Source organism: Elgaria multicarinata, chromosome 9 (assembly GCF_023053635.1).
Source record: "Elgaria multicarinata webbii isolate HBS135686 ecotype San Diego chromosome 9, rElgMul1.1.pri, whole genome shotgun sequence".
Taxonomy (NCBI): domain Eukaryota; kingdom Metazoa; phylum Chordata; class Lepidosauria; order Squamata; family Anguidae; genus Elgaria; species Elgaria multicarinata.
In genome coordinates this window covers 8,883,013-8,908,354 of record NC_086179.1, presented here as the reverse complement: position 1 = coordinate 8,908,354, position 25,342 = coordinate 8,883,013, and the positions used below count along the sequence as shown (strand labels likewise).

The following is a 25,342-nucleotide window of genomic DNA, read 5'->3' as shown; positions in this document are numbered from 1 at the left end:
GGTGACCATATGAAAAGGAGGACAGGGCTCCTTCTTGAAAAGGAAATTTTAGCAGGTGTCATTTGTATATATGGGGAACCTGGTGAAATTTCCTCTTCATCATAACAGTTAAAGCTGCAGGAGCCCTGCTCCCTTTTAAATCTGCTCACTCTTGCAGCTCCTGCAGCTTTAACTGTTGTGATGAAGAGGGAATTTCACCAGGTTTTTCATATATACAAATGACACCTGCTGAAATTCCCTTTTCTATTCAACTGTTAAAGATACAGGAGCCGTGTCCTCCTTTTCATATGGTCACCCTAAGGTTTGAGTTAGGGGGTATGTTCAGCCCTAAAATGTAGCTCCTGCTCTGAAATATGGCTTAAGAAATATTGATAAAACGAAATGAAATGAAATCTGTCTGCTTGCATTAACATTTTTGCAAGTCGGAATTGAAAATGCGCTGGGGTTTTGTTTTTTATTTTTGTTTTTGTTTTTCTGAGCAAAACATGTCTGGTCTTCAAATCAAGGAGCCGTGCCTAACTGGGAAGGAGACGGCAGATGCAAAATTGTGCCGCCTCAGTTATTATTAATGCAGCGAATGGGAAAATATGCCAGGGGTAATCAGGCTTGCAAAATCTAATCACACATTTTGTTCTTCTGAATGCAAGAATATTGGTTGTGTTTTAGTGTTTGTATTAAGTACAGACCCCACAAAAACAAGATGAGCAAAAATAGGAAGTGCACCATGGAGTCTTTAAGCATAATGTTTTAATGAAGTAATAGCATAATTAGTTAAAGTACACACAACAGCACACACAGTTGTAGGGTGATTGCAATTAAGCACATTTAGGGTGCAATGCTATGCATTTTCAGCCCGAAAACTGCTCTACAACACCCAGTATTCTCCAGCCAGCAGGTCTGGCTGGGGAGTGCTGGGAGTTGTAGTCCTTTTTCTTCCTAAAAATGCATAGGATTGTGCCCTTAATATCCCAATTGGTGCAGTTACCAAAGGGGTAGCCATGTTACATTCTCTACATATGTCTACTCAGAAGTAAAAATGGACCTTACTCCCTGGTAAGTGTGTCTAGGATTACAATTATTCTCTTCTATAGCAGAACTAACCAAGTCCTGTAACATCTTGATTGCAGTGTAAGTTTTTGTGGGGTTCATCAAATGCATGAAATGCTCTCCTAAAGTGGTGTTGTTGTAGTAAAAATCCAATGAGAAAAGTAATTCATAACATGTACCACAATCATTCTCTTAATTCATCGGGGGGGGGGGGATCACATGCAATAAAATCTATAAAATCTGTCATTAAAACTTATCATTAAAAAATCTATCATAAAAAGTTATTAGGGCTTTTTTTTTCTTTAGTGTTCAGTCAAACTATTAAAACATACCTTTGCACAAGTCTCTACAGGTTTTCAGTGGGTTTCCCCTCTCATCCTGTTTGTTAATATTTATTTATTTATTTATTTATTGCATTTATATACCGCCCCATAGCCAAAGCTCTCTGGGCGGTTTACAAAGAGTCTGTAGAGTCTGTAAAAACATGTTTCAGGAAACGAATCTGATTCTTTTTCTCGTCTTTCTGGCCCGGATTGGTTCAGTCGGTTTTTCTGTCAGTGTAATTGTCTGTACATTGTTATACCACACTTTCACCAAAAGGTGTGGTTTTGTCTTGGAATTGTTGTAGATCACAAGCTGAATAAGAGCCAACAGTGCGATATGGCTGCAAGAAAGTCAAATGCTGTTTTGGGCTGCATTAATAGAAGTATAGCTTCCAAATCATGTGAGGTACTGGTTCCTCTCTATTCGGCCCTGGTTAGGCCTCATTTAGAGTATTGCATCCAGTTCTGAGCTCCACAATTCAAGAAGGACGCAGAGAAGCTGGAGCGTGTTCAGAGGAGGGCAACCAGGATGATCAGGGGTCTGGAAAAAAGCCCTATGAAGAGAGACTGAAAGAACTGGGCATGTTTAGCCTGGAGAAGAGAAGATGGAGGGGAGACATGAGAGCACTCTTCAAATACTTGAAAGGTTGTCACACAGAGGAGGGCCAGGATCTCTTCTCGATCCTCCCAGAGTGCAGGACACGGAATAACGGGCTCAAGTTAAAGGAAGCCAGATTCCATCTGGACATCAGGAAAAACTTCCTGACTGTTAGAGCAGTACGACAATGGAACCAGTTACCTAGGGAGGTTGTGGGCTCTCCCACACTAGAGGCCTTCAAGAGGCAGCTGGACAAGCATCTGTCAGGGATGCTTTAGGGTGGATTCCTGCATTGAGCAGGGGGTTGGACTCGATGGCCTTGTAGGCCCCTTCCAACTCTGCTATTCTATGATTCTATGATTCTATCTTTAGTCCTTGACAAGAGAGGCGATGCTCACTCCCTCTCTGCTGTCCTTCGTCAGGCAACCAAAGACCACTTTATTCTAGTGGGCCTTTGGGGTGCAAAGCAGTCTGTTGAACTGGATGCTGTTGTTGTGTTTTTCACTGTGTTTTAATGTATTTGCTTATTGTTGGTTTTATCTGTGATTGTAGGCTGTCTTGAGTTGCCACTTAGGGTATTCTGAATATATTTATTTATTTATTTATTTATTTATTTATTTATTGTATTTCTATACCGCCCAATAGCCGGAGCTCTCTGGGCGGTTCACAAATATAGGCAGGATATAAATTGAAATAATAATAATAAAATAATAATAATAATAATAATGTAGAAAGCCTGGGTACAAATCAAATAAATAAATTAGACCTGAGTCAAACGTTCTCAAAAGAGAATTTTTGGCTCTGAAATAGGGCTGGGGAAGATGGGGTTTGTGGGCTTTAAAGTCAACGTGGGGCCAATTTCAGGTGGAAAGAACAACATTTCTTAGGAGTGGTCCTAGTGGGTTTCAATATTTTTGCCTCTCTGCGACAGCAGCAGAAATCCTTGTTGGTTGGTTGGTGCCATTTTCTTTTCCCCCAAATGTCCCCAACAAAGCATGATTTTGGAACGTTTGGGGGAGGGGATTGTGCTTGCCCCCCAAAATGGCAAGCCCAACTTGCACCCGCCATTTCTACCCCGTTCTCTCAGAATGCCCTGGAATGATGCTACATCTGGGGCATCTTGGGAAAAAGAAAATGGTGGCTGCCAACCACCTCAGGTATGCCACCTCAGCTACAGCAATAAGATCAAGATGCACCGGCCCAGTTGCTCTGCCCACAGTCACCCCAACACTGCCTTTTAATAAATCCCCCAAACCACTGATACGCCCCCTCAATTTGCCACCTGTAAATGGGCTGACAATTTTATGATGTTTCCTCACACGGCTAGTTGCTATGCACATAGGTAGAGTTTAAACCAGCCTTCCTCAACCTGGAGCGCTCCAGATGTGTTGGACTGCATCTCCCAGAATGCCCCAGCCAGCAGAGCTGGCTGGGGCATTCTGGGAGTTGTAGTCCAACACATCTGGAGCGCCCCAGGTTGAGGAAGGTTGGTTTAAAAGAACAACCCCGAGTTCTACATTGTGGGGCCGTAAGACAAAGAAAACACAAGAGGTATCAGTAGGCGTGTTCCACTTTGGTGCAGCGCATAAACGAATGTGAGATCTAATCCGAGTGGGAGGGACAGTCACTCACTCATAAGTCCTACAACATGGCTCGGAGATGCAATGGATTTCCGACCTGAACCAGAAATTCTTCCGCACTTATGAAAAGGGTGAGAAGGGCTCTCATTATATTTGTGGGTTTGAAGTCCGTCCCCCCCCCCCCCCCGGCCTACAGAAGGGAATTGAATCTGCGAGACGTTTACAAACACATATTACCCAAAATTATGTTGTTCTCACTCTCATCTTGCAGTACAAAGGAAGAGGAAGATTGCGGTCGTGCAGCCCGAAAAGCAGTAAGTAGGCACTTAAAATGTAAATAACAAAGTAGCTTTAATATGGAAGTAAATAAGACTTGCGCTCTAAGATGGCATAAAGCAGCTAATCCCAAATGACTAGTGTTCGGCAGCTTACAACGTAGTACGTGCACAGACCCCTCCCTAGAATGATGTGTGCGCGTGGATACATTACAATTTTGGAAAGGAGAATAAGGATCGTGTGTGTGTGTGTGTGCGCACGAGACAGTATTATATGGTTTCAATAAGTTCTTTTTTAATTTCATTATTGTATTTTATTTATTTATTAGATTTCTATACCGCCCAATAGCCTGAGCTCTCTGGGCGGTTCACAAAAATTAAAAACATTCAAAGTATAAAACAACAGTATAAAACCATAATATAAAATACAATATAAAAGCTCAACCAGATAAAAACAGCAGCAATGCAAAATTACGAATTTAAAACACCAAGTTAAAATTTATTGATAGACTGTTAAAATGCTGGGAGAATAAAAAGGTCTTCACCTGGCGTCTAAAAGCATATAATGTAGGTGCCAAGCAAACCTCCTTAGGGAGCTCATTCCACAGCCGGGGTGCCACAGCAGAGAAGGCCCTCCTCCTGGTAGCCACCTGCCTCACTTCCTTTGGCAGGGGCTCACGGAGATGGACCCCTGAAGATGACCTTAGGGTCCGGGCAGGTACATATAGGAGGAGGCGTTCCTTCAGATAACCTGGCCCCAAGCCATTTAGGGCTTTAAATGTTAATACCAGCACTTTGAATCGGGCCCGGACCTGGACTGGCAGCCAATGAAGCTGGAAAAGGACTGGCGTAATGTGGTCTCGTCGGCCAGTCCCTGTTAGTAACCGTGCTGCCCTGTTTTGTACCAGCTGAAGCTTCCGGACCGTTTTCAAAGGCAGCCCCACGTATAACGCATTGCAGTAATCCAAACGAGAGGTTATCAGAGCATGGATCACTGTAGCTAGGCTATCTCTGTCCAGATAAGGGCGCAGCTGGTATATCAGCCTAAGCTGATAAAAGGTGCTCTTTGCCACTGAGTTCACCTGTGCCTCGAGTGACAGTTCTGGATCCAAGAACACCCCCAAAGTACCAGGAATTGATCCAATTGTAGTATATTAAGTTGATGTAGCGTGATTATTGTATGTGTTATAAAATCCAAATAACAAAAAATATTATATATAAAAAAAAATTAGGATCTCTTGTGACAAGGATGGAGGGAAATAGATTTCTTTCCTACCCTGTCTCAGGGATACAGTGCAGGCTATGAGGGATTCTGTTTAGTGCAATCCTGGGAGGTGGGCTAGACTTGGGTTGTAATTTTGTATCTACTTACCTGGGAGTAAGCAACACTGAACCCAATAGGGCTGACTTCCGAATAGACGTAGGATTACTCTGTTAAAAGGAATAACATTTCTACAGCCTTTTCACGTATTTTGTGGCCCTTTTCAAGCTTTCCGTCAACAGTCAGACAGTATTCCATAAGAACATAAGAAGTGTCCTGATGCTGGATCAGACCAAGGGTCCATCTAGTCCACTGTTCACACAGTGGCCAACTAGCCATTGGCCAGGGGTGAACAAGCAGGACATAGGTGCAACAGCACCCTCCCACCCATGTTCCCCAGCAACTGGTACACACAAGCTTACTGCCTCGAATACTGGAGGTAGCACACAACCATCAGGGCTTGTAGCAATTTATAGCCTACGCCCCCAGGAATTGATCCAACCTCCTTTTAAAGCCATCCCAATTGGTGGCCATCACTACATCTTGTGGTAGTGAGTTCCATAATTTAACTATGCGCTGTGTGAAGAACTCCTTCCTTTTATTTGTCCTGGATCTCCCACCAATCAGTTTCATGGGATGACCCCACTGGGTTCTAGTATTTTGAGCAAGGGATAAAAATGTCTCCCTGTCCACATTCTCCATACCATGCATCATTTTGTACACTTCTATCATGTCTCCCCTTAGCCTCCTTTTTTCCAAGCTGAACAATCCCAGTTGATGTAACCTTTCCCTCACAGGGGAGATGCTCCGGCCCCTTGATCATTTGAGTTGCCCCTTTCTTCATGATAATTGAGTGTGTGCAGTCTCCACTGAGAGTGTTGCAGGGGTTCCCTCCCCTTGACACACACATAGGATTCCCTTTCCCCTCCCCAAGAAAATATTATTTGTGTGCCGAAACCTTGGAATTCTCCCAAGCCTGCTGATACCTTCCTCATGCGCCTGGGTAGTGATGCCTTAGCTGCAGAAGCAACAGCACGCACAGTCTGAACATCAAAGATAGAGGGAATGTGCAATAAATAAATGGCATTCTTTGGGCCTTGTGTCATGTGGCCCCTGATCCATAACTAAATTTCACATTGTTTAGATGTAACCTTTTGTCATCAAATAGGTTGCCACCTGGTGTACCCGTTGCAAAAATACTTCATGACCCCTGCATAATTCCACAGACAGACGCAGTGGGTGAGTTTTTTTGAGGGTGGGGGGATGGGGGGACGCCAAGGAAGGTCTTGTAGCATTTCCAGCTTCTCAACTCAAAACTCACCAATGCATCACTTGTGTGGTGTGCTCAACCTGCTGCTAAAGGAATCCACATGGGTGGAATCCCTTATATTAGGGGTGTGGGTAGGAAAGGACGGTCAAATTGCATTGAGGAATCCTTGGTCCGCATGAAGTAATCTTGAAGTAATTAAGTATTATTATTATTTATTACATTTCTATACCTCCCCATAGCCGAAGCTCTTTGGGCGGTTTAACAAAGATTAAAACATTGAACCTTAAAAACAAGTATACAAAATTTAAAAAGCATAAAAACAGACAATATCCAGTTAAAACAACTATTCTGAGGTCAGTTAAAAAAAAACTCAGCATATGCTGTTAAATGCCTGGGAGAAGAGAAATGTCTTGACCTGGCACTGAAAAGATAACAATGTTGGTGCCAGGCGAGCCTCATCGAGGAGATCGTTCCATAATTGGGGGGCCACCACTGAAAAGGCCCTCTCCCTTGTTGCTGTATTCCAAGCTTCTCTCAGAGTAGGCACCTGGAGGAGGTCCTTAGATGTTGAATGTAGCGCACAGGTAGGTTCATGTCGGGAGAGGCATTCTGTCAGGTATTGTGGTCCCAAGCCGTGTAATCTCTTTGCTGCTCTCACCTTGATTCCAAGATAGTGGATGGGAGCAGGAACAGAGAAATGGCTGCTAAAAGATGACACAGGAGGAAAATGGGACCATGCGCTTCTTCCCTGCAGGTACCATCAACGGGAGATACAGTTGTCCGGCACTGTTCATCAATCATCGCTGCTTCTCGGGACCACATCTGAACAAAGGACGATTGGCAGAGCTACCTCAATCTGTTGGGCCGGGCAAGTGCGTCTTGGTTCTTAAGGAGGTGAGGATTGTGTGATGTGGGCACTCTCCCCATATGCCGGTAGCCATAACCCAACAGGGAGGCTGGGCCAGCAATCATGCATATGGGCATTCTGTACGGGGCACTTCCCAGAGGGCGTGTGAAGAGACTGGACCAGAGGCAAGAGAGTGGTTGGGAATGCTTCCATTCCCAACATCAGGCACCACACAGGATGTGGGAAGTCCTGGATGTCAGAACAAGGCAGGGGGAGGGATCCCGAGCTTGTGGGAGGGAACACCGCCATCTGCTACTTCCACCAGCAAACTATTTGGATTTAAGGAGAGAAGGATTTGCAGCATAGTTGGACGGCCAGTGGATGGCCTGGTTTGGATGCTCAACCCCTGGTGAGAAGGAGGAGGAGCAGCAAGAGCAGCTGTTGGCCATGGTGGTGAGAAGGTGGACTCACTGAGGGAGGGGCCCCCGTTGAGGATGCCTTGCCCAAGAGCCCTCAAAAACCTGGAGTCACCACTGTGCGAAGCCTTTGATTTAGGGTGGAAATCCTATTGGGATGCCCATCAGCCTCCAAACTATCAGGCATCATCTGTGTGGAGGTGATCTTCGCCTCCATGTGACCCCCGCTGTGTGTGCAATATTATTTATTTATTTATTTATTTATTTTATTACATTTTTATACCGCCCAATAGCCGAAGCTCTCTGGGCGGTTCACAAAAATTAAAACCATAATAAAACAACCAACCGGTTAAAAACACAAATACAAAATACAGTATAAAAAGCGCAACCAGGATAAAACCATGCAGCAAAATTGATATAAGATTAAAATAGAGAGTTAGAACAGTAAAATTTAAATTTAAGTTAAAATTAAGTGTTAAAAAACTGAGAGAATAAAAAGGTCTTCACCTGGCGTCTAAAAGCATATAGTGTAGGTGCCAAGCGAACCTCCTTAGGGAGCTCATTCCACAGCCAGGGTGCCACAGCAGAGAAGGCCCTCCTCCTGGTAGCCACCTGCCTCACTTCCTTTGGCAGGGGCTCACAGAGAAGGGCCCCTGTAGATGACCTTAAGGTCCGGGAAGGTACATATGGGAGGAGGCGTTCCTTCAAATAACCTGGCCCCAAACCGTTTAGGGCTTTCAATGTCAATACCAGCACTTTGAATTGGGCCCGGACCTGGACTGGCAGCCAATGAAGTTGTAAAACAACTGGCGTAATGTCATCTCACCGGCCAGTCCCCGTTAGTAAACGGGCTGCTCTGTTTTGTACCAGCTGAAGCTTTTGGACCGTTTTCAAAGGCAGCCCCACGTATAACGCATTGCAGTAATCCAAACGAGAGGTTATCAGAGCATGGATAACTGTAGCTAGGCTATCTCCATCCAGATAAGGGCATAGTTGGTATATCAACCTAAGCTGATAAAAGGTGCTCTTTGCCACTGAGTTCACCTGTGCCTCAAGTGACAGTTCTGGATCCAAGAGCACCCCCAAACTACGGACCCGATCCTTTAGGGAGAGTGCAACCCCTTCCAGGACAGGGCAAACATCACCTCGCCGGACAGATGAACCACCCGCTAACAGTCCCTCCGTCTTGTCTGGATTGAGTCTCAGTTTGTTGGACTGAGTCTCAGTCAATAGACTTGTGCAACCTGCATTCTTTATTTACTAGTGTAAAGCAAATGTTGCCTTGGGCACTCGTGGTCCTACTCCTTTCCCGCTTTTGTGTCCACACAGAAGGGCTCGTGAATAATGCAAACGGGGCCCATGCTTAATGAACCCCCTCTGAAATTTGCATATGGCATGGCCCCACCCCCTCCCTCATGCTGCCTCTATCCCCTTCCCTTTCCCTGCCTAGGACCTGCCTTTGCACCACACTTACTGGCTTAGCAGGGCTGTCTGTCCTCCTCCTGGCAGAAGGGCTGCCCTGCCTGCTTGGGTTGGAGGAAATTAATTACTATTAAAGCTCGAGCTTTGAACTTTTTCAAACTTTCGAAAAATTCTGCATGCCTACAGTGCTTGAGCTTTTGCTTAAAACAAAAACAAGCAAAATTGGTCTGGTAGATCTCGAATAATTAGCCTTACACTACCATATTCTTATATAAGATTTATTATTACATCGGAAGCGGCTTTATACCAAATCAGCCTAGCCCAGTACTTTCAGTTCTAACTGGCAGCAGAGTCTCCAGGGTGTTGGAAGAGAGAGATCATTTCCATCACTTGTTACCTGATCCTCTTACCTGGAGACGCCTGAGACTGAATCTGGGACCTTCCGCTTGCAACTATCTTTGCTGCTGAGCAATGATCCCTTCCCCAAAACCACAGATGTGCGCAGGGTCCTACTAAAGAGTCCGTCCTCTGCTTCTGCTGTCTTCCGGCAGGTCCTCAGCTTGGTAATCAACTCCGCCTACAAACCCGGGAGCGTTTTGCGGGAGCTGCAGCTTGTTGAGGACCCCAGGTGGAATTTTCAAGAGGAGACTCTCAAAGCCAAGTAAGGGTGGCTGTCGTTTGCTTTTACACACACAAAAACTCCCCAACCCCAAACCTGTTGTTTGAGAATAATGCCATCTCTGTCAGGGAGGGAGGGAAATCATTCTGCATAAACACAGTGGCTGATTCCTATCTGAATTCACTTTTTGCAGGTTTCTGTCTAAACCAGGGGTGGGGGACCTCTTTTCGCCTGAGGCTCAAATCCCATCTCAGAGAAACTTTTGAGGGCCACGTTCCGGCCTTCAGAGAGGCATTTCAACCTTTTTAGAATTAGGAAAAGCTCTACAAAAGCCAGGAATGAAACCAACCACCAAACGGATGGTCAAGGGAAAGGGGGCGTGGCCAGGGGAAGAAGGCGGGGCCATCTAGCGAACCCCAGAGGGCTGCGTTGAGATCCCCCCAGGTGTGCCGAATTTGGCCCATGGCTCTAAATGGACAACTGTATCGTTTACCGTATTTCTTCGATTCTAAGACTCCATCGATTGTAAAACGCACACTAATTTCAGCACCACCAACAGAAAAAAAAAGCTTTGATTCTAAGAATAATAATCGCACCCGCGATTCTAAGACGCACCGCATTTTTAGAGATGTTTACATGGGGGAAAAAGTGTGTCTTAGAATCGAAGAAATACGGTATATGATGGGCCATCATAGCTGCACCTTACCTGGCTCATTTCTGTTCAGGATTGACTATCATTATGAAATGGGGGAGATTTTATTTATTTATTTATTTATTTATTTATTTATTACATATTTATACTGCCCAATAGCCTAGGCTCTCTGGGCAGTTTACAACTAAAACCAGGCAATTCAATTTAAAACTTTTAAATCACATAAAACCAGAATAAGTTACAATCCAGGGAAGTCTTGTTTAAAGAGATATGTTTTTTATTTATTTGTTTATTTATTTATTGCATTTATATACCGCCCCATAGCCGAAGGTCTCTAGGCGGTCACATAGGAGGCGTTTAAAAGATATTACATTTTCTGCCTCCCGTACCGCATGAGAGAGGTTTTCCAGAGGGTGGGTGCAGCTACAGAGAAGGCCCTGCCACCAAGGTTCTTCATGACGACATTCTCTTTGTCTCGGAATGACAAGCAGGGCCTCCTCTGAAGCTTATGGCACAGCAGCAGAAGACAGGTTGTGTGTCTGTGGAGACCCAATTTTAGAGAACAGGACACATTACGTATTTGACTGTCCATTATATAGAGATATAAGAAAGAGTTACTTAAAGGAAAGGAAAGGAACCTCTCGTGCAAGCACTGAGTCATTACTGACTCTTGGAGGGACGCCAGCTTTCGCTGACGTTTTCTTGGCAGGCCTTATAGCGGGGTGGTTTGCCGTTGCCTTCCCCGGCCATTATTACCTTTCCCCCAGCTAACTGGGTACTCATTTTACCGACCTCGGGAGGATGGAAGGCTGAGTCGACCCGAGCCGGCTGCCTGAAACCAGCTTCCGTTGGGATCGAACTCAGGCCGTGGGGAGAGTTTCAGCTGCAGAAACTGCTGCTTTACCGCTTAGGGCGACTTTTAAAGGAAGTGAAATAAAGGGCTGTGGAGGAGAAATTGAGATATGTGTTATATTCAGCCAACCCGTATACGATACGCAAGGTTGCACTGTTTGCCGGGAAAACCACTAGAAGTAGTGCAAAGTTTTGGATACTATCGGTCTGAGGAGTTACAAAGATTCAGAGATATGAATGCAATGTGATTGACAGGATATTCACGGTTTCTTTACGTTATATCATTGTCACACACACACACACACACACCCCTTATGTTAATTTTAGTTAAGTATTGCTATGTGTTTCATAGTTCGGTCATCTTAATCTTACGCGTAACTTTGGATATTGTACAATGGTATTTTAAAATGTTGAGTCTGTATGTGCTGCAGTGATCTTTGGATTGAGCCATAAATGTATTATGAAGTCGATGGCTATCATATTAAGAATGAGCCCGTGCATTTGGCAGCAGACCCAGGTTTGCGAACATCTGGCTGCCACACCACTGCAAAGTGTGTGTGTGTGTGTGTGTGTGTGTGTGTGTGGATTTGCAAGAATTGGGCAAGGGAGAGGTGCTTCAATTTTTTTCTTCTCCTGGCACTCCCCACTGCAAGCCTCCCCAGCCCCCATAGTGTCATGTCTAAACCTACTGCCCCTGTTTTGGGAGAAGATGTTTCAGGCAATCAATCAGAATCAGATTCGGAACTAGAGGAGGCGGCGCCAGACACCAGCCAGCCTATACCAGTGGAGGAGGAAGCTCTCACGAGCGATTCCCCAGCTGGGAGTCAGCCCCCTCCAGAGCTTATCTCCTCAAGGCCAAATCCTACACACTCAGTGGGAAGTGAAGTTTCTTCCAGAGGTGAGCTAGCTGATGCTAGGGTCCGCCGGAAGCTCAAACGCACGGCGCGGAAGGAAGGTGTGAGAAAGTCGGTTCGATTATGCCAGAACTTGCCTCCGCACCAGGCACTCTAGAGTTACGGGCATTTGGGAAGTGGCTTCTTATTCTTCTTGAACAGACAATTGTCTTGCTTAGTTTGCATAGTTTTGCCTAGGGGGACGTTTCCAAGAGTTTAGACTCTCTTCAGGTAGAAGAGACGTTTGTTGCTTAATAAAAGCTTTGTGGATTACTTAGCAAGCCTCGTCATTTGCCTCCCATTGAAAGCAGGAGTGTTCTGAGAAACACGACACACAGCACTATGCCCCACCTTATGCTGCAGACATGGAATTGAGAACCCGAACTCAGGGGAGCAGCTGGCAAAAGCAGCATGCAAGGGAAGAATTTAGCAATGGAGAAATGACAGCTAGTTTTTGTACGAATGCGTCTTCTCTCCTGTTAGCAATAAGTGCCCAACCCAATTCAACAGCATTTGGACAAGAGGAGAAATCATATAACTGCCTGCATATCCTTGGTTTATTTGCACAATTTACATAACTCTGGAAGGCTGCATTCCTTGGTTTATTGTATATAATTTATTCTAATTGAGCCATAGCCCAGGGGCCTCTTGGTCTCTACAACAATGAGGTCTAGGAACTTGCTTTTTCAAAAATGTAAATGGTCATTATCTTCTTCTTCTTCTTCTTCTTCTTCTTCTTCTTCTTCTTCTTCTTCTTCTTCTTCTTCTTCTTCTTCTTCTTCTCCTCCTCCTCCTCCTCTGTGAAATTCCACATTATGTGCAGTGTATGTAAGATGTGCACAGAATAAGAAAGTAGGCCTGATAATAAATCCCCTATTGAGAACAAAACTGTCTATTTGTTCTTGGATATCAAAGCTTGCTTTTCCCTCAAAGTTCTCTTGCGTAGACCATTACTTTGGAGATCTTTGATCCTTGCCCCTTAGCTTCAGTTGTAATACATTTAATTAGAAAAGCAAAATGGATTTTACCGGCGGAATCTTTAATGCTACAATTGATGCAAAGCCCAGTGAACTTTAAAGTCATGCAGCAATCCCAGCTAATAGCGTCTGGTGTTCTTTTTTTTAAAAAAATAATCTATTACTTAAAGATAGCTGGTGAAGTGAAAGTCTCATTGGAGCAACGATTATGCTATTAATAATACGGATATCCAGGGTGACATCATTCAATCCAGTGCCCTCGTTATTGGGCATTTATTCAACTGGCACGTTGAAAACCACTCTGTGTGTGCGAATGAGATGTTTTAAAAATACGAGCTATATTCTTGGATTCTTCGGGGGCATGTCGAGAGTTCCTTAATGAGAAGGTGAACAGAGGAGGAGCGGGACCCTAGCTCAGTGGTGGAGCACAGGTCTTGCATTCAGAAATTCCTAGGTTCAGTTCCTGGGTCTCCAGTTAAAAATATCAGGTGAAATATCAAGGGAAGTTCTCCACTTTTCTGAAACCCTTTTAGATTTAATCACAGTTTGAGGAAATTCTGCAGACACTGGCTCAGTTCAGGCAATGTCATAGAATCATAGAATAGTAGAGTTGGAAGGGGCCTATAAGGCCATCGAGTCCAACCCCCCGCTCAATGCAGGAATCCACCCTAAAGCATACCTGACAGATGGCTGTCCAGCTTCCTCTTGAAGGCCTCTAGTGTGGGAGAGCCCACAACCTCCCTAGATAACTGGTTCCATTGTCGTACTGCTCTAACAGTCAGGAAGTTGGACTGGAATTGAAGGCCTCTAGTGTGGGAGAGCCCACAACCTCCCTAGATAACTGGTTCCATTGTCGTACTGCTCTAACAGTCAGGAAATCCAGCTGGAATCTGGCTTCCTTTAACTTGAGCCCGTTATTCCGTGTCCTGCACTCTGGGAGGATCAAGAAGAGATCCTGGCCCTCCTCTGTGTGACAGCCTTTCAAGTATTTGAAGAGTGCTATCCTGTCTCCCCTCAATCTTCTCTTCTCCAGGCTAAACATGCCCAGTTCTTTCAGTCTCTCCTTATAGGGCTTTGTTTCCAGACCCCTGATCATCCTGGTTGCCTTCCTCTTAACACGCTCCAGCTTGTCTGCATCCTTCTTGAAGTGTGGTGCTGAGAACTGGAAACAATACTCAAGATGAGGCCTAACACACATGAGTGTGTTAGTCAATGCACTCAGCAGTTGAGTTTTTAGGAGGTACTCCCCACACAACATGTTCTAACGCCACCGTTGTGTGACTGTGGGCTACTGTGGAGTTGAGTAAAATCCATTGTGATGTTTGATTGACAGTTCCTCTGTCCTCTCTCCTCCCCTGGTCCTCCTGATGGTATCCCATCAGCCATTGCTACAAAAAAACCCAGCAACAATCCTAGCGGCTCTCCTAGAGCGGCACTCGCTCCTTTTGCCACTCTTGCCAGGGAACTCTGTAGCCAATGGGAAAAGTCAACTCAACGCAACAGAAAACTCCACAGGGCCCTCCACATGACGTGCAACACCATGGTTGTGCAGGAACTCTCCTCTGCGCAGCGAGGATATTCAGCGTGGAGTGTTTTCCCCAAAAACTCCACCATGGGGTGGAGTTTTCCTGCCAGACTTTTCTCAACAGTGGTGTAAAAACTCCACCGTGGAGTTCTAAAACCACTGTTGAGAAACGTGTTTCTGTGTATTATACTTGCTTTGGAATAAGATTTTATTCATAGTACTACATCTGTATAGGCCCTGGAGGCATCTTGTTATGTTAAAAGTTTTAAAACTTACATATGGGAAGAGGCCCCTGTGGCAATGTGCCTAATTAACCTGATAATAATAATATTAATAATAAGTGTTATCTTAATATATTTTATTATATTATTGATGTTACAGCCCCCTGAGGAATGACTTAAAATACAGGCTGAAATGCATTGGGCTTTGTGAAAATAAATTATTTGCGTCCTGAAAACTCGTTTCTCCTTTTTTCTGACCTAACAGTTAGAGTTGATGCTTCTGGGCTAGATGGTAGTGCAGAATGTGACAAATCTGTCTGTTTCACTCACAAATGAATATACAAATCTGTCAGTTTCACTTGTGCCCACATTCAGATTTTTAAAGTTCCTTTTCTATCCCATTTCATGAAGAAATTTGCAGATTTTGGTAAATTCTGATAAAAAAAAACAAGCTGAATTCACACCTATAATGTTGCAAAAATGGCCCCTTTATGGCTGCCATTTGCACAATGTTACTTTAAGGAAATCCGCAAGCCGCCGTTTCTGCAGAAACGACGGCTTGCTATGGGGGACACACAGCTGCCAGACCTGTTTATTGGGCACGTGGGCATTTGGTGGCCAGGGTCTGGGAGGTTGGACTCCACCCACACCACAGGCTCTCACAACATCCCTAGTTCAAAGTTCTTGAGCGGTGGAGTAATGTTTGCCACACTCTGACCTGTCATAACAGATACCGTGGGAAGACCTACAGGGCAACGGTCAAGATTGTCCGTACATCCGACCAAGTTCTGGATTTCTGCCGGAGAGTTTGCGCAAAGCTGGAATGCTGTCCGAATTTATTCAGCCCTGTGCCAGTTACTGAAGCCTGCCCTGAAAACTGCTCCATTCACACCAAAACAAAATATAGTGAGTATGAGCAAAAACAGTGTGATGAATCACAGCATTGGCATTTGCTCATGGATGGTGGCCACTCACCATCCAGGATCTCTGGGGCCAATCAGGACTTCTTGTGTTCAGGATTAAGCCAAAAAAATGTCACCCCTTTCCCAGACAGCAGCAGGTTGGGAATGAGTCAATATCACCTGCAGGCCAAGAGTTGACATGAGCGTTGCCTCCAGCTCCCTTGCCAAGAATGTAGCATTTATAGAGTTGGAAGGGAGCTTGGGTCCAGGTTATCTTAAAGACTGTATTCTCCTATATGAGCCTGCCCATGCTCTGAGATCTTCTGGGGAGGCCTTTCTCTCAGTCCCACCAACATCCCAGGCACTCCTGATGGGTACGCAGGAGAGGGCCTTCTCAGTAGCTGCTCCAAGGCTCTTAACTCCTTTCCCAGGGAGGCTAGGCTGGTTCTCTCTGTGCTACACTTCTGGAGGCAGGCAAAACCTTTTTTGTTCCAGCAGGCTTTTGGAACTACTCTGGACTTGTGTTAACGTACTGAATCCCCCCCTTTTAATCTGTTACTTTAAAAAAAAACTTGTTTTTAATTTTACTGCAGGTTTAATTCTATTTTACTTTCGTAAATTTAGTTTTAATTGTACGTGTTTTAATCTTGTAAACTGCCTTGAGTCCCAATACTGGGGAATCTCATCATCGTCATCATCCAACCCCTCCTCAATGCAGGCTCTGCACTGCAGGGTGCAGCTAAAGCATCCCAGCCTCTGTTTTCAACGAAGGAAAACCCACCACTTCCTGAGACAGTCTGTTCCACTGCTGAATGGTTCTCTCTGTTAGGAAGTTTCTCCTAAAGTTTAGCCAAAAATTGCTTCCCTGCCATTTCCACCTGTTGGTCCTAATCCAGCCCTTGCGAGCAGCAGAGAACAAATCTGCATGACAGCCTTTCAGATATTTGAAGACTGCTATCATGTTTTCCCTTAATCTTCTCTTCTCCAGGCTAAACATCACCAGTTCTTTCAAATGTTCCTCGTGGTAGCTGAGTCAACAAACAAGCTAAAGTAAAATGCCTCCTAAGTGGTGTTCAATTTGTCCAAATTGAGATTTTTCTCTTCTGGTCAGCTGTTCAGTACTAAATAGCTGTTTAGCATCGATCAGCTTTTTTGGGATAGTCAAGATAACATAGTTGGCGGTTTTTTGGTAGTGCTTCCACCCTGCTGCTGTTGCCTAGATTAGTGCCCCAGGCTTTGGATGGTTTGGTGGTTAACTGGGGTTTTGCTGCTTATGTTTACTCCAGCTTACTATTATGGAAAGAGGAGGAAAGTCACGAAGTCTCCAGCTGGTGAAAACAATAGCCGGAGCCTGGAAAGCAGGCATGGGAAGCCGTCAAGGCACAGGAAGAGGCGAAACCCCATTTTGGCACAAAAGAAAAGGCGGTCATCAATGACAGATCTGGACCCAGTGGGATCTGCAGAGGTGATACCGATATCTTTTTTTCTGGAATGATCTAGACGTGCAGCAGAATGGGTTGGAAATGAGATGGTGGAGTCCGGAGGCGACAAACTGGATGGTACCATGTCAGAAAGCAGTGGAGGGAAATCAGATTTTTAATTCTCCCATATATAAAACTAGGGGTGTGCACGGACCCCCCGCTCCGCTTCACTTGCAGATCTGCCATTTTCCGGATCGTGCCGCTCCGCTCCGCCCCCGCTCCGCCCACTTCCACTCCGCTCCGCTCGGAGCTCCGGATCCGGATCCGGAGCTCCGTTTTTGCCCCCCATAGGGTTGCATTGAAAGCTAAAAAAGTATACAACTTTTTTTCTGTTCAAGTTAGAAACCTCACGTTTGGCACCATGACACCTCATGGGGGTATACACACGCACGCCAAGTTTCAAAGCAATCCCATCATCCCCTGATTTTTGGGGAATTTTTGAAAATCGGGCACCCCATTCAGACCCCTTGGGATAGCTCCGTCAATTTGCATGTTAGAAACCTCAAACTCGGCACCATGAAAGCTTATCCATGTGTCCACATGGACGCCCAGACTCAAAGCAATCTTATCATCCCCTGATTTTTGGCGAGGCTCTAACCTCTAACGCACCACCCATAACCCTAATTCACACCCCTTTCGATAGCTCCGTCAATTTGCACGTTAGAAACCTCAAACTCGGCACCATGATAGCTTATCCACGTGTCCACATGGACGCCAAGTTTCAAGCAAATCCCATCATCCCCTGATTTTTGGGGATTTTTTGAAAATCGGGCACCTCATTCACACCCCTTGGGATAGCTCTGTCAATTTGCATGTTAGAAACCTCAAACTCAGCACCATGAAAGCTTATCCATGTGTCCACATGGATGCCCAGACTCAAGGCAATCCCATCATCCCCTGATTTTTGGCGCGGCTTAAACTTTTTAACTCACCCCAAATCAAGTCCCATTCTACAACTATATCAATTTGCACGTCAGAAACCTATCCTTTGGTCCCATGACAGCTTACCCATGTGTCCCCATGGACACCAAGTTTCAAGGCAATCCCATCATCCCCTGATGTTAGGGGAACTTTTGAAAATCGGGCACTCCAGTATGTCAGGGATTTAAAGTTGCAATGCAGACAGCTCAATGGGGCCAGTTCCAAGGAAATCCCAACATGCCACGAGATAACCCTAAATCTTCTGGCACATTTGAAAAAGGGATTATTGAACTTGATAAAGTCTAAGTGAGCGCAGGAAGGACTTCTCCCCTGAGTCAAAGCAAGACACATACACCATCCCTGCAAGGCGGGAAGGGGAGAAGGGAGGGAAGGCAGGCAGGCAGGCAGGCAGGCAGGCAGCATGCATTGTAGTGCCGCAAGGATGGCTTGAGCACTAACGCATAGCAAACCAACCCGTAAGCGGGCGCAAGGAGCAAGTGAGGCAAAGATGGCTGGTTCTTTCTTTCTAAGCCAGCAGTTATGCCTTGAGGGGCACAGAGGAGGACGATTGGGAGCAAACCAGGCACCAGGCGGGCAAAGAGGCAGGCAGAGTAGGCGAGGAGTCAGTCCTGGCAGATGCCCCACCACAGCAGCACCCCGGGGGAGGCGGGCAGGCAGGCAGGCAGGCTGCGGGCATTTCTGGGGGCACAAGGAAGTGATGGCTGGTTTCTAAGCCAGCATTGCAGTTAGTCACGCATTGCAAACGCAAACCATCCCAGCGAGTCGGTCACCGAGGAGGACAGGCTAGCAGAGGGGCAGGCAGAGTGACATGTCATAGATCTAGTATTGGGGAGGAGTCAGTCCCGGCAGATGCCCCAACACAGTAGCACCCTGGGTGGGCATTGGAAAACGCCATCTTGTGGGTCAATACTTCCCCCACCCCATGTCCTGCAGGGTTGCCTGCCTAACCCTTGTGGGGATGGGAGATGGAGAGCTTAGAGTGGCAGTGCCAGCAGCCGCCTTCGGCTTTCCCCTGGAACCAGTCGCCTTGCCCGCCTCTTTCCCCAGCAAGATCGCCTGGTGCTGCCTATGAAGATGCATCTTCATGCTGCTGGTTCCATAATGCCCTGTCGATGAACCCCTGCTTAGGCTGAGTTTGCAGTGGCGACAGACAGCAAAGCGGGGATCCGCTCCCAACTCAAAGTGGTCCCACACGATGCTTGTCTTTCATTTCCGTGGTGACACCACCAATTGCCCGCCTGAGCTCTCTGGTGTTGCCACAGAAACAGGGGTGTAGGATGATACTGGGGAGAGAGCCTCGGCCTGCTGCTGCTGCTCCTCCTCCTCAGCCCCCACATCCTGGAGGCCCACCGCCTCCTCCTCCTCCCCCTCCCCCTCGTCTAGGTCCATCAGCGGGCTCGTGGGCTGAAAGGATAATGAAGGTGTTGGGGATACTCCTCCTCCTCTAATGCCACCTGCCTCTTGTAAAGGGGTACTTTTCCCATTCCCACCCTCAAAAAGAGAATGCCGGGCACAAGTTGCAGAAGAGAGTGGCTCTGCTTGCTGCTTGTCCTGCTTCTGTTTTGGAGCAGTCAGCCAAGGAGTTGCCCGTTTGATTTTCACAGGAGGAGAGGCAGCCTGCTTACTGGTGCCAGCCTGAGCCTTGCTGCTTTCAGCACGCCTGCTCCCTCTTTTCATGATGACTAATAAAATATTAATACTACTAATAATATGTATAAGGTACTACTAAGAATATGTATAAGAAGAATATATGTTTAAATGTAGGGAAATGGGACAAGAAGTGTGTATGCTGTATAAAAAGAATAAAATATTATACTACTAATATAGTATGTATGAGAATATACTAATATATATACTACTAAGAATATCTAATAATATGTTTAAGAATATTACTAATAAATGTAGGGAAATGGGACAATAAGTGTGTGTATGCTTTCCCCAAAATGCTCAATCTGTGGCTGCCTGTTGCACTTCACAAAAGCAGTCCACTCAGTCCAAGTTACACAGAGAAGAAAAAGAGAATAATTTTTTTTTGGTATTTTTTGGTATATAGAAGATAGAAGGAAACACAATCAGGATTTAAGAGAGGGGAGGGGGGAAAAGAACCAACCAAACACTACTACTAATATGTATAAGAAGAATAAAATATGAATACTACTAATAATATGTATGAGATACTAATATACTACTAAGACTATGTAAAAGAATATAATAAAATATGTTTAAGAATATTACTAATAAATGTAGGGAAATGGGACAAGAAGTGTGTGTATGCTTTCAAAAGAAAGCTTTCACAAAAGCAGAACAGTCGGGGGGGGGGCAACCAACCCAACCCACCAAACACACACTCCAAAATTTAAAAATAAAGTTTATATTAAATCAAAGTAAGGGAAAAACACAGGGCAAACTAAGCTATAAGTCAGAAAGAAGCAAACAAACACACACACACGCGCCAAACTAAATCTATCCTAATCTATCTCCAAAGTCCAAAGCAGAAGCACTAACTAACTAAGTGTTCCCTCCACGAACGCCAACCCACAAAGAGACACAAAACAGAAAGTTCTCAGGGTGGGTCTGCCTTAGTCCCCCCTCCAACGCTGGGATTGGAGGATGATGCTTTCTGAGGAGATCAATTCTCATCAGGATTGGGAGTTGAATGTGCCTGTCATCGCTTCCAAAAAACCCCAAAAAAACCCAAACCCCGATTTTTTAAAAAATATTGCACAAGAACCACAGGACGCAGAAAGTTGAGAGTAGTCTCAAAATGACCCCCATCCACGACTCTCTGTGCACAAGAATTTTCAGAACGATAGCTTAACCCCCCCCCCAGTTATCCCCGATTCTTTCCCTCAATGCAATCCTATGGGCGAAAAGCCGAAAATGCCGTTTGAGCCGCGCGGTTGACCCGATTTTCAAAAAAATATAGCACGCGACCCGCACAACGCAGAGAGGTGAGAGTGGTCTCAAAATGACCCCCATCCACGACTCTCTGAGCACAAGAATTTCCAGAACGATAGCTTCAAAAAGAACGTAGTTATCCGCGATTATTTGCCGCAATGCAATCCTATGGCGAAATGTTTTCAAGATGGCGACCGGAGCGCTCCGCCTGAACTAGGAGCTCCGAAAAATGGCCGCTTCTCTTCGCCTTGCTTCTAGGGGTCCGCGGTCCGCTCCTACTCCGCCTCTGGGTAAGGCGGAGCAGGCCAATCCGCTACTGCTTCTACGCTCCTAATCGGAGCGGATCACACCCCTATATAAAACACACATACACTTCCTGAAAGTAGAAAATGGGCACCGCAGGGAGATCACTGGGTGTGGAAATGATCACTAGCTATGCTAGTTTCTTCATTCAGGAAGCTTTTACATGTTGGAGTTTTTAGAAAGTTTCCCCCCACCTTTAGTCTGAAGTGGAAGAGTCCATTCTACCACCTCATTCCGCTCCATGTGTACAAGAAGAAGCAGTGTGTTTCAGGTTTTCAAGTATGAAACAGCCATTCAAGGCTAAAAAAAAAGGAAGAAAAACATTCATCTTGCCTCACCTCCAACACTACATTTTTTGATAGCAGTAGTTCAAATTAGGGATGTTGAAGGAATCTGGTTCTGTTCTGTCTTCCGCCAGCTGGACTGACTCGGTGCGCAGCTGGCGGAATTTCTGTAATTTGGGGGGCGGGGGCGTAAAAAGACATTTGCCCAAATTAGGGCCGTAAGTGATGTAGTTTGCGCAAATTGCGGGCGCAATTTGCTATGGAAATTTGTGCAACTTGCAGCAAGTAATTTGCGCAAATCTTTATTTGCACAAATTACGTCTGAGCCAAAAAGAAAAATGCGTGAGAAGTTCCCAGAACTCAGGGAAGCCACACGTCTCAGTTTGCCAAAGCAAGCCGAGTCAGGGGTGCCACAGAAGTCCAGAGGGCCCCCAAAAGAGCTGGATTTTTCAGTGCATCCCTAGTTCACACACCCAGGCCTGTTCGGTATCCAGCTGAAATCAGCCTGCAAATGGCTGAAATGGTTGTAGCTCTTCTACCTTTCTGATACAGTTGTGTAATGTGATTGAGAGACTACAGCGCCTACTGTCGCTCCCCCAGCATGAATTGAGCCCTGCTCACAGTGCCCCCATGGTGTCATCTGGGGAGGGGGGAAGAATCCATAGTAGAGGCTCCAATCCTTTTGTACAACCAGTGATACCAACGGCCCAAAGGGCACCCCTGTTGGTGTAAATTGGACCCTCCTTACAACCACTCCCAGGCCTGATGCGTGCGGGGAGGGCTGTAGAGGCCTGAAACATACCATGCACATGTGATGCATCCAAGATGGCTGGACATTATGGGGAAAGTATCCAAATTCTGTCCCTTCAAAATGCCCACAAAAATGGACAGTCCCATGAATTATGCCAACATCAGTCAAGGGTGGGCAGAAAAGTAGATCTCTAGATGTTTTGGACTTCAACACCCAAGCTGGCAAGAGCTTCTGGAAGATGGACGTCCAAGACATCTGGACGTCTACCTTCAGCCCACCACTTCCTAAGTTGTTCCGTTTATCCTTCATGGCTGCTTGAACAAAGGGTTCTCCACCCACCAACTTCATACAGTCTGTTTCCTTCCATCCATGTGGTCACAACCTCACTGCAGGAGAGTGATGAGGAAGAGGAAGAGGCCTTGGACGATGAGACGTGGAGTGAAGAGACCAGCCCAGAACGGCATGACAACCAGACAGACCTCTTTTCTGCAGAGGTGCCTCCGCCCAAGCCCACCGGCGCAATGAAGTTGCGCAGCAGCATGGATTTGGACCGCGTTGCTCGCACCGAGAGAGGAAGGAGAGCTCAGCAGGCGTTGTCTCTCTTATGTGCCAAGGGAGAGAAAAGGGCTCAACTCAAACATGTGAGGATCTGGGCTGTCAGTGCCTTTTCATGTTCCCATGGTCCTGATGTGCTCCGATGCTTTCTGGAGAATTTGAATGAATGCAACAATACTTTGCATTCTCTTTCTCCCCCCTTAAAACCCCAAGGTGGGAATTCTGTATCAAGGGAACTATATTCTGTACCTGAAAATAGATGAATTCTGCAACTGCCATCATTTCCACGCAATTCATGGATGTCAGCATGTCTTCATGTGTTTCACATGTTTCCATGTGCTAGTCACGGGGTATTTCTCTCCACAACGCACAATGTCCCTTACAGGAACTCTTGAAGTATAACAGCAGTTCCTCATGGGAATTACTTGTCTAGCTAGAATATGGTTTTCAAAAGCGAGCAGAATTGGATGAACAGCTGAATGAGATGGCGTTCGTTATTATTGGACAGCCTTCCCCAAAATGGTGCCCTCTAGGTGTGTTGGAACTACAACGCCCATAATTCCAAGCCAAGGCCATACTGCCTGGGAATTGAGATTTACAATCCCAACACATCTGGTGGGCGCTAAATTGGGGAAAACTGTTCTCAGATATTTCATCATAGGCCAGTAGACTCAAAAGGATCCCTGCCAGTTCTGTGATTTCACTTTTGCCCTTGTAGGAGATCAAGCAAGAGCCAGAAGAGAAACTGATTCTGGAGAGCAATCCCTTGGAATGGACCGTGACCGACGTGGTGCGATTCATCAGGCTCACAGATTGTGCTCCATTTGCCAAAATATTTCAGGAGCAGGTACCCTTTGCTTTATATTGTGGTCTCTTCTGAGTCAGAATGATTTCAATGATTCCAGACCTTTCCACGTCATAACCATGAGAGCTGAAACTGATTTAATTTGCTTTCCAGTGTGGATGTTGCTTATGAAGATTCAGTATTCGGTATCAACAGCTGGGATGGTTTAGCTTGGAAAAAAGGAGAGTAGGGGGTGTACAAAATTATGCATGGTGTGGAGACGGTGGACAGGGAGACATTTTTCTCCCTCTCAAAATAGTAGAACCCAGCGGGGACATCCCATGAAGCTGATTGGTGGGAAGTTCAGGACAGATAAAAGAAAGGATTTCTTCACACAGCAGATAGCTAAATTATGGAATTCACTACCACAAGATGCAGTGATGGTCACCAATTTGGATGGCTTTAAAAGGGGGTTGGATAAATTCCTGGAGGAGAAGACTATCCATGGCTTCTGATGGTTATGTGCTACCTCCAGTATCCAAGGCAGCAAGCCTGTGTGCTCCAGTTGCTGGGGAACATGGATGGGAAGGTGCTGTTGCACCATGTCCTGCTTTGTGGGTCCTTGGTTGACAGCTGGTTGGTCACTGTGTAAACAGAGTGCTGGTTTAGATGGACCCTCGGTCTGATCCAGCATGGCACTTCTGTTCTTACTCTAAAGCAGGCATTTAGAACCTCAGGCCTAAGACCTGACAACTTCTCCTGTCTCAAAATGTCATATTTTTATTGTGGTTGTGCAAATCCCAGACCCTTTTAACTGCTCCAGTTAATGGTGGAAGTGCCTCAAATGAAGCCCATTTCCTCTCCCTCCTGCAGGACATCGACGGACAAGCTCTCCTTCTGCTGACTCTTCCAACAGTTCAGGAGTGCATGGACCTCAAGCTAGGCCCGGCCATCAAGCTGTGTCACCAGATTGAGCGTGTCAAGCTGGCTTTCTATGCACAGTATGCCAACTGACACCACCGCTCCGTGCTCTTCCTTCTCCACGCCTTTCATTGGGAGGTTGCGTCTGGATTTCCCACTGCTGGACGTGTTGTGTTCAGATGCACTGATCTTACAGATCTGTCCAAGAGTGAACTTGATGACCGTCTAGGTTCCCGCCAAGCAGATTGGGAGTTAGCCAACTTTTCTCCTTGCGAGATTATCCCTGGGTTTCGTAAAGGTCATGATATAGCAGAGAATTGAGAGGGATGACAGCAGGAGAAGCAAAAACGACGTTGGTGGAGGGTCCATAAACCATGCCTAAGGAGGCAGGGCTGTCGGCCTTCTTTTTTGCTCTGCCTACATGGAAGCTGAAATGCATTTCTGGGCGTGTCTAGATTCAGAGCCAGACATAGACCAGATCTACACCAAGCACTTTGAAAGCGGTTTGAAAACTGTATACGCAGTGTGTCCTGGGCCCCAACAGTTGTCAGTACTGTTATAAAGCATTTTAAAGCAGTAGTGTAGATCCCGCCCGAGACATTTTGCTGCTCGAGGCAGACAAGATGGTGCCCTCCTTTTCCCCACATTCCACATACAGAAGCTGATCAGTATTGATGTGCGTCGTAGCAGCTAAGGAGCACCTGAAAGGGTCAAATTTAGCAAGCAAGCTAAATGTGACCCTT

At 45.8% G+C, this 25,342-nt stretch overlaps 1 protein-coding gene across 1 annotated transcript in view; it reads left to right on the top strand.

Annotated features, from left to right (window-relative positions):
* SFMBT2 (Scm like with four mbt domains 2) overlaps positions 1-25,085 on the top strand; it is an 80,567-nt gene extending 55,482 nt beyond the window's left edge. Inside the window, exons 12-20 of the mRNA XM_063134690.1 lie at positions 3,820-3,862; positions 6,253-6,323; positions 7,109-7,248; positions 9,591-9,700; positions 15,509-15,684; positions 16,967-17,145; positions 22,732-22,980; positions 23,613-23,741; positions 24,552-25,085. Coding sequence (XP_062990760.1) covers positions 3,820-3,862; positions 6,253-6,323; positions 7,109-7,248; positions 9,591-9,700; positions 15,509-15,684; positions 16,967-17,145; positions 22,732-22,980; positions 23,613-23,741; positions 24,552-24,692 — 1,238 coding nt within the window. The 3' untranslated portion in view covers positions 24,693-25,085. The remainder of the gene's footprint in view (positions 1-3,819; positions 3,863-6,252; positions 6,324-7,108; positions 7,249-9,590; positions 9,701-15,508; positions 15,685-16,966; positions 17,146-22,731; positions 22,981-23,612; positions 23,742-24,551) is intronic.
* Positions 25,086-25,342: the final 257 nt, after the last annotated feature.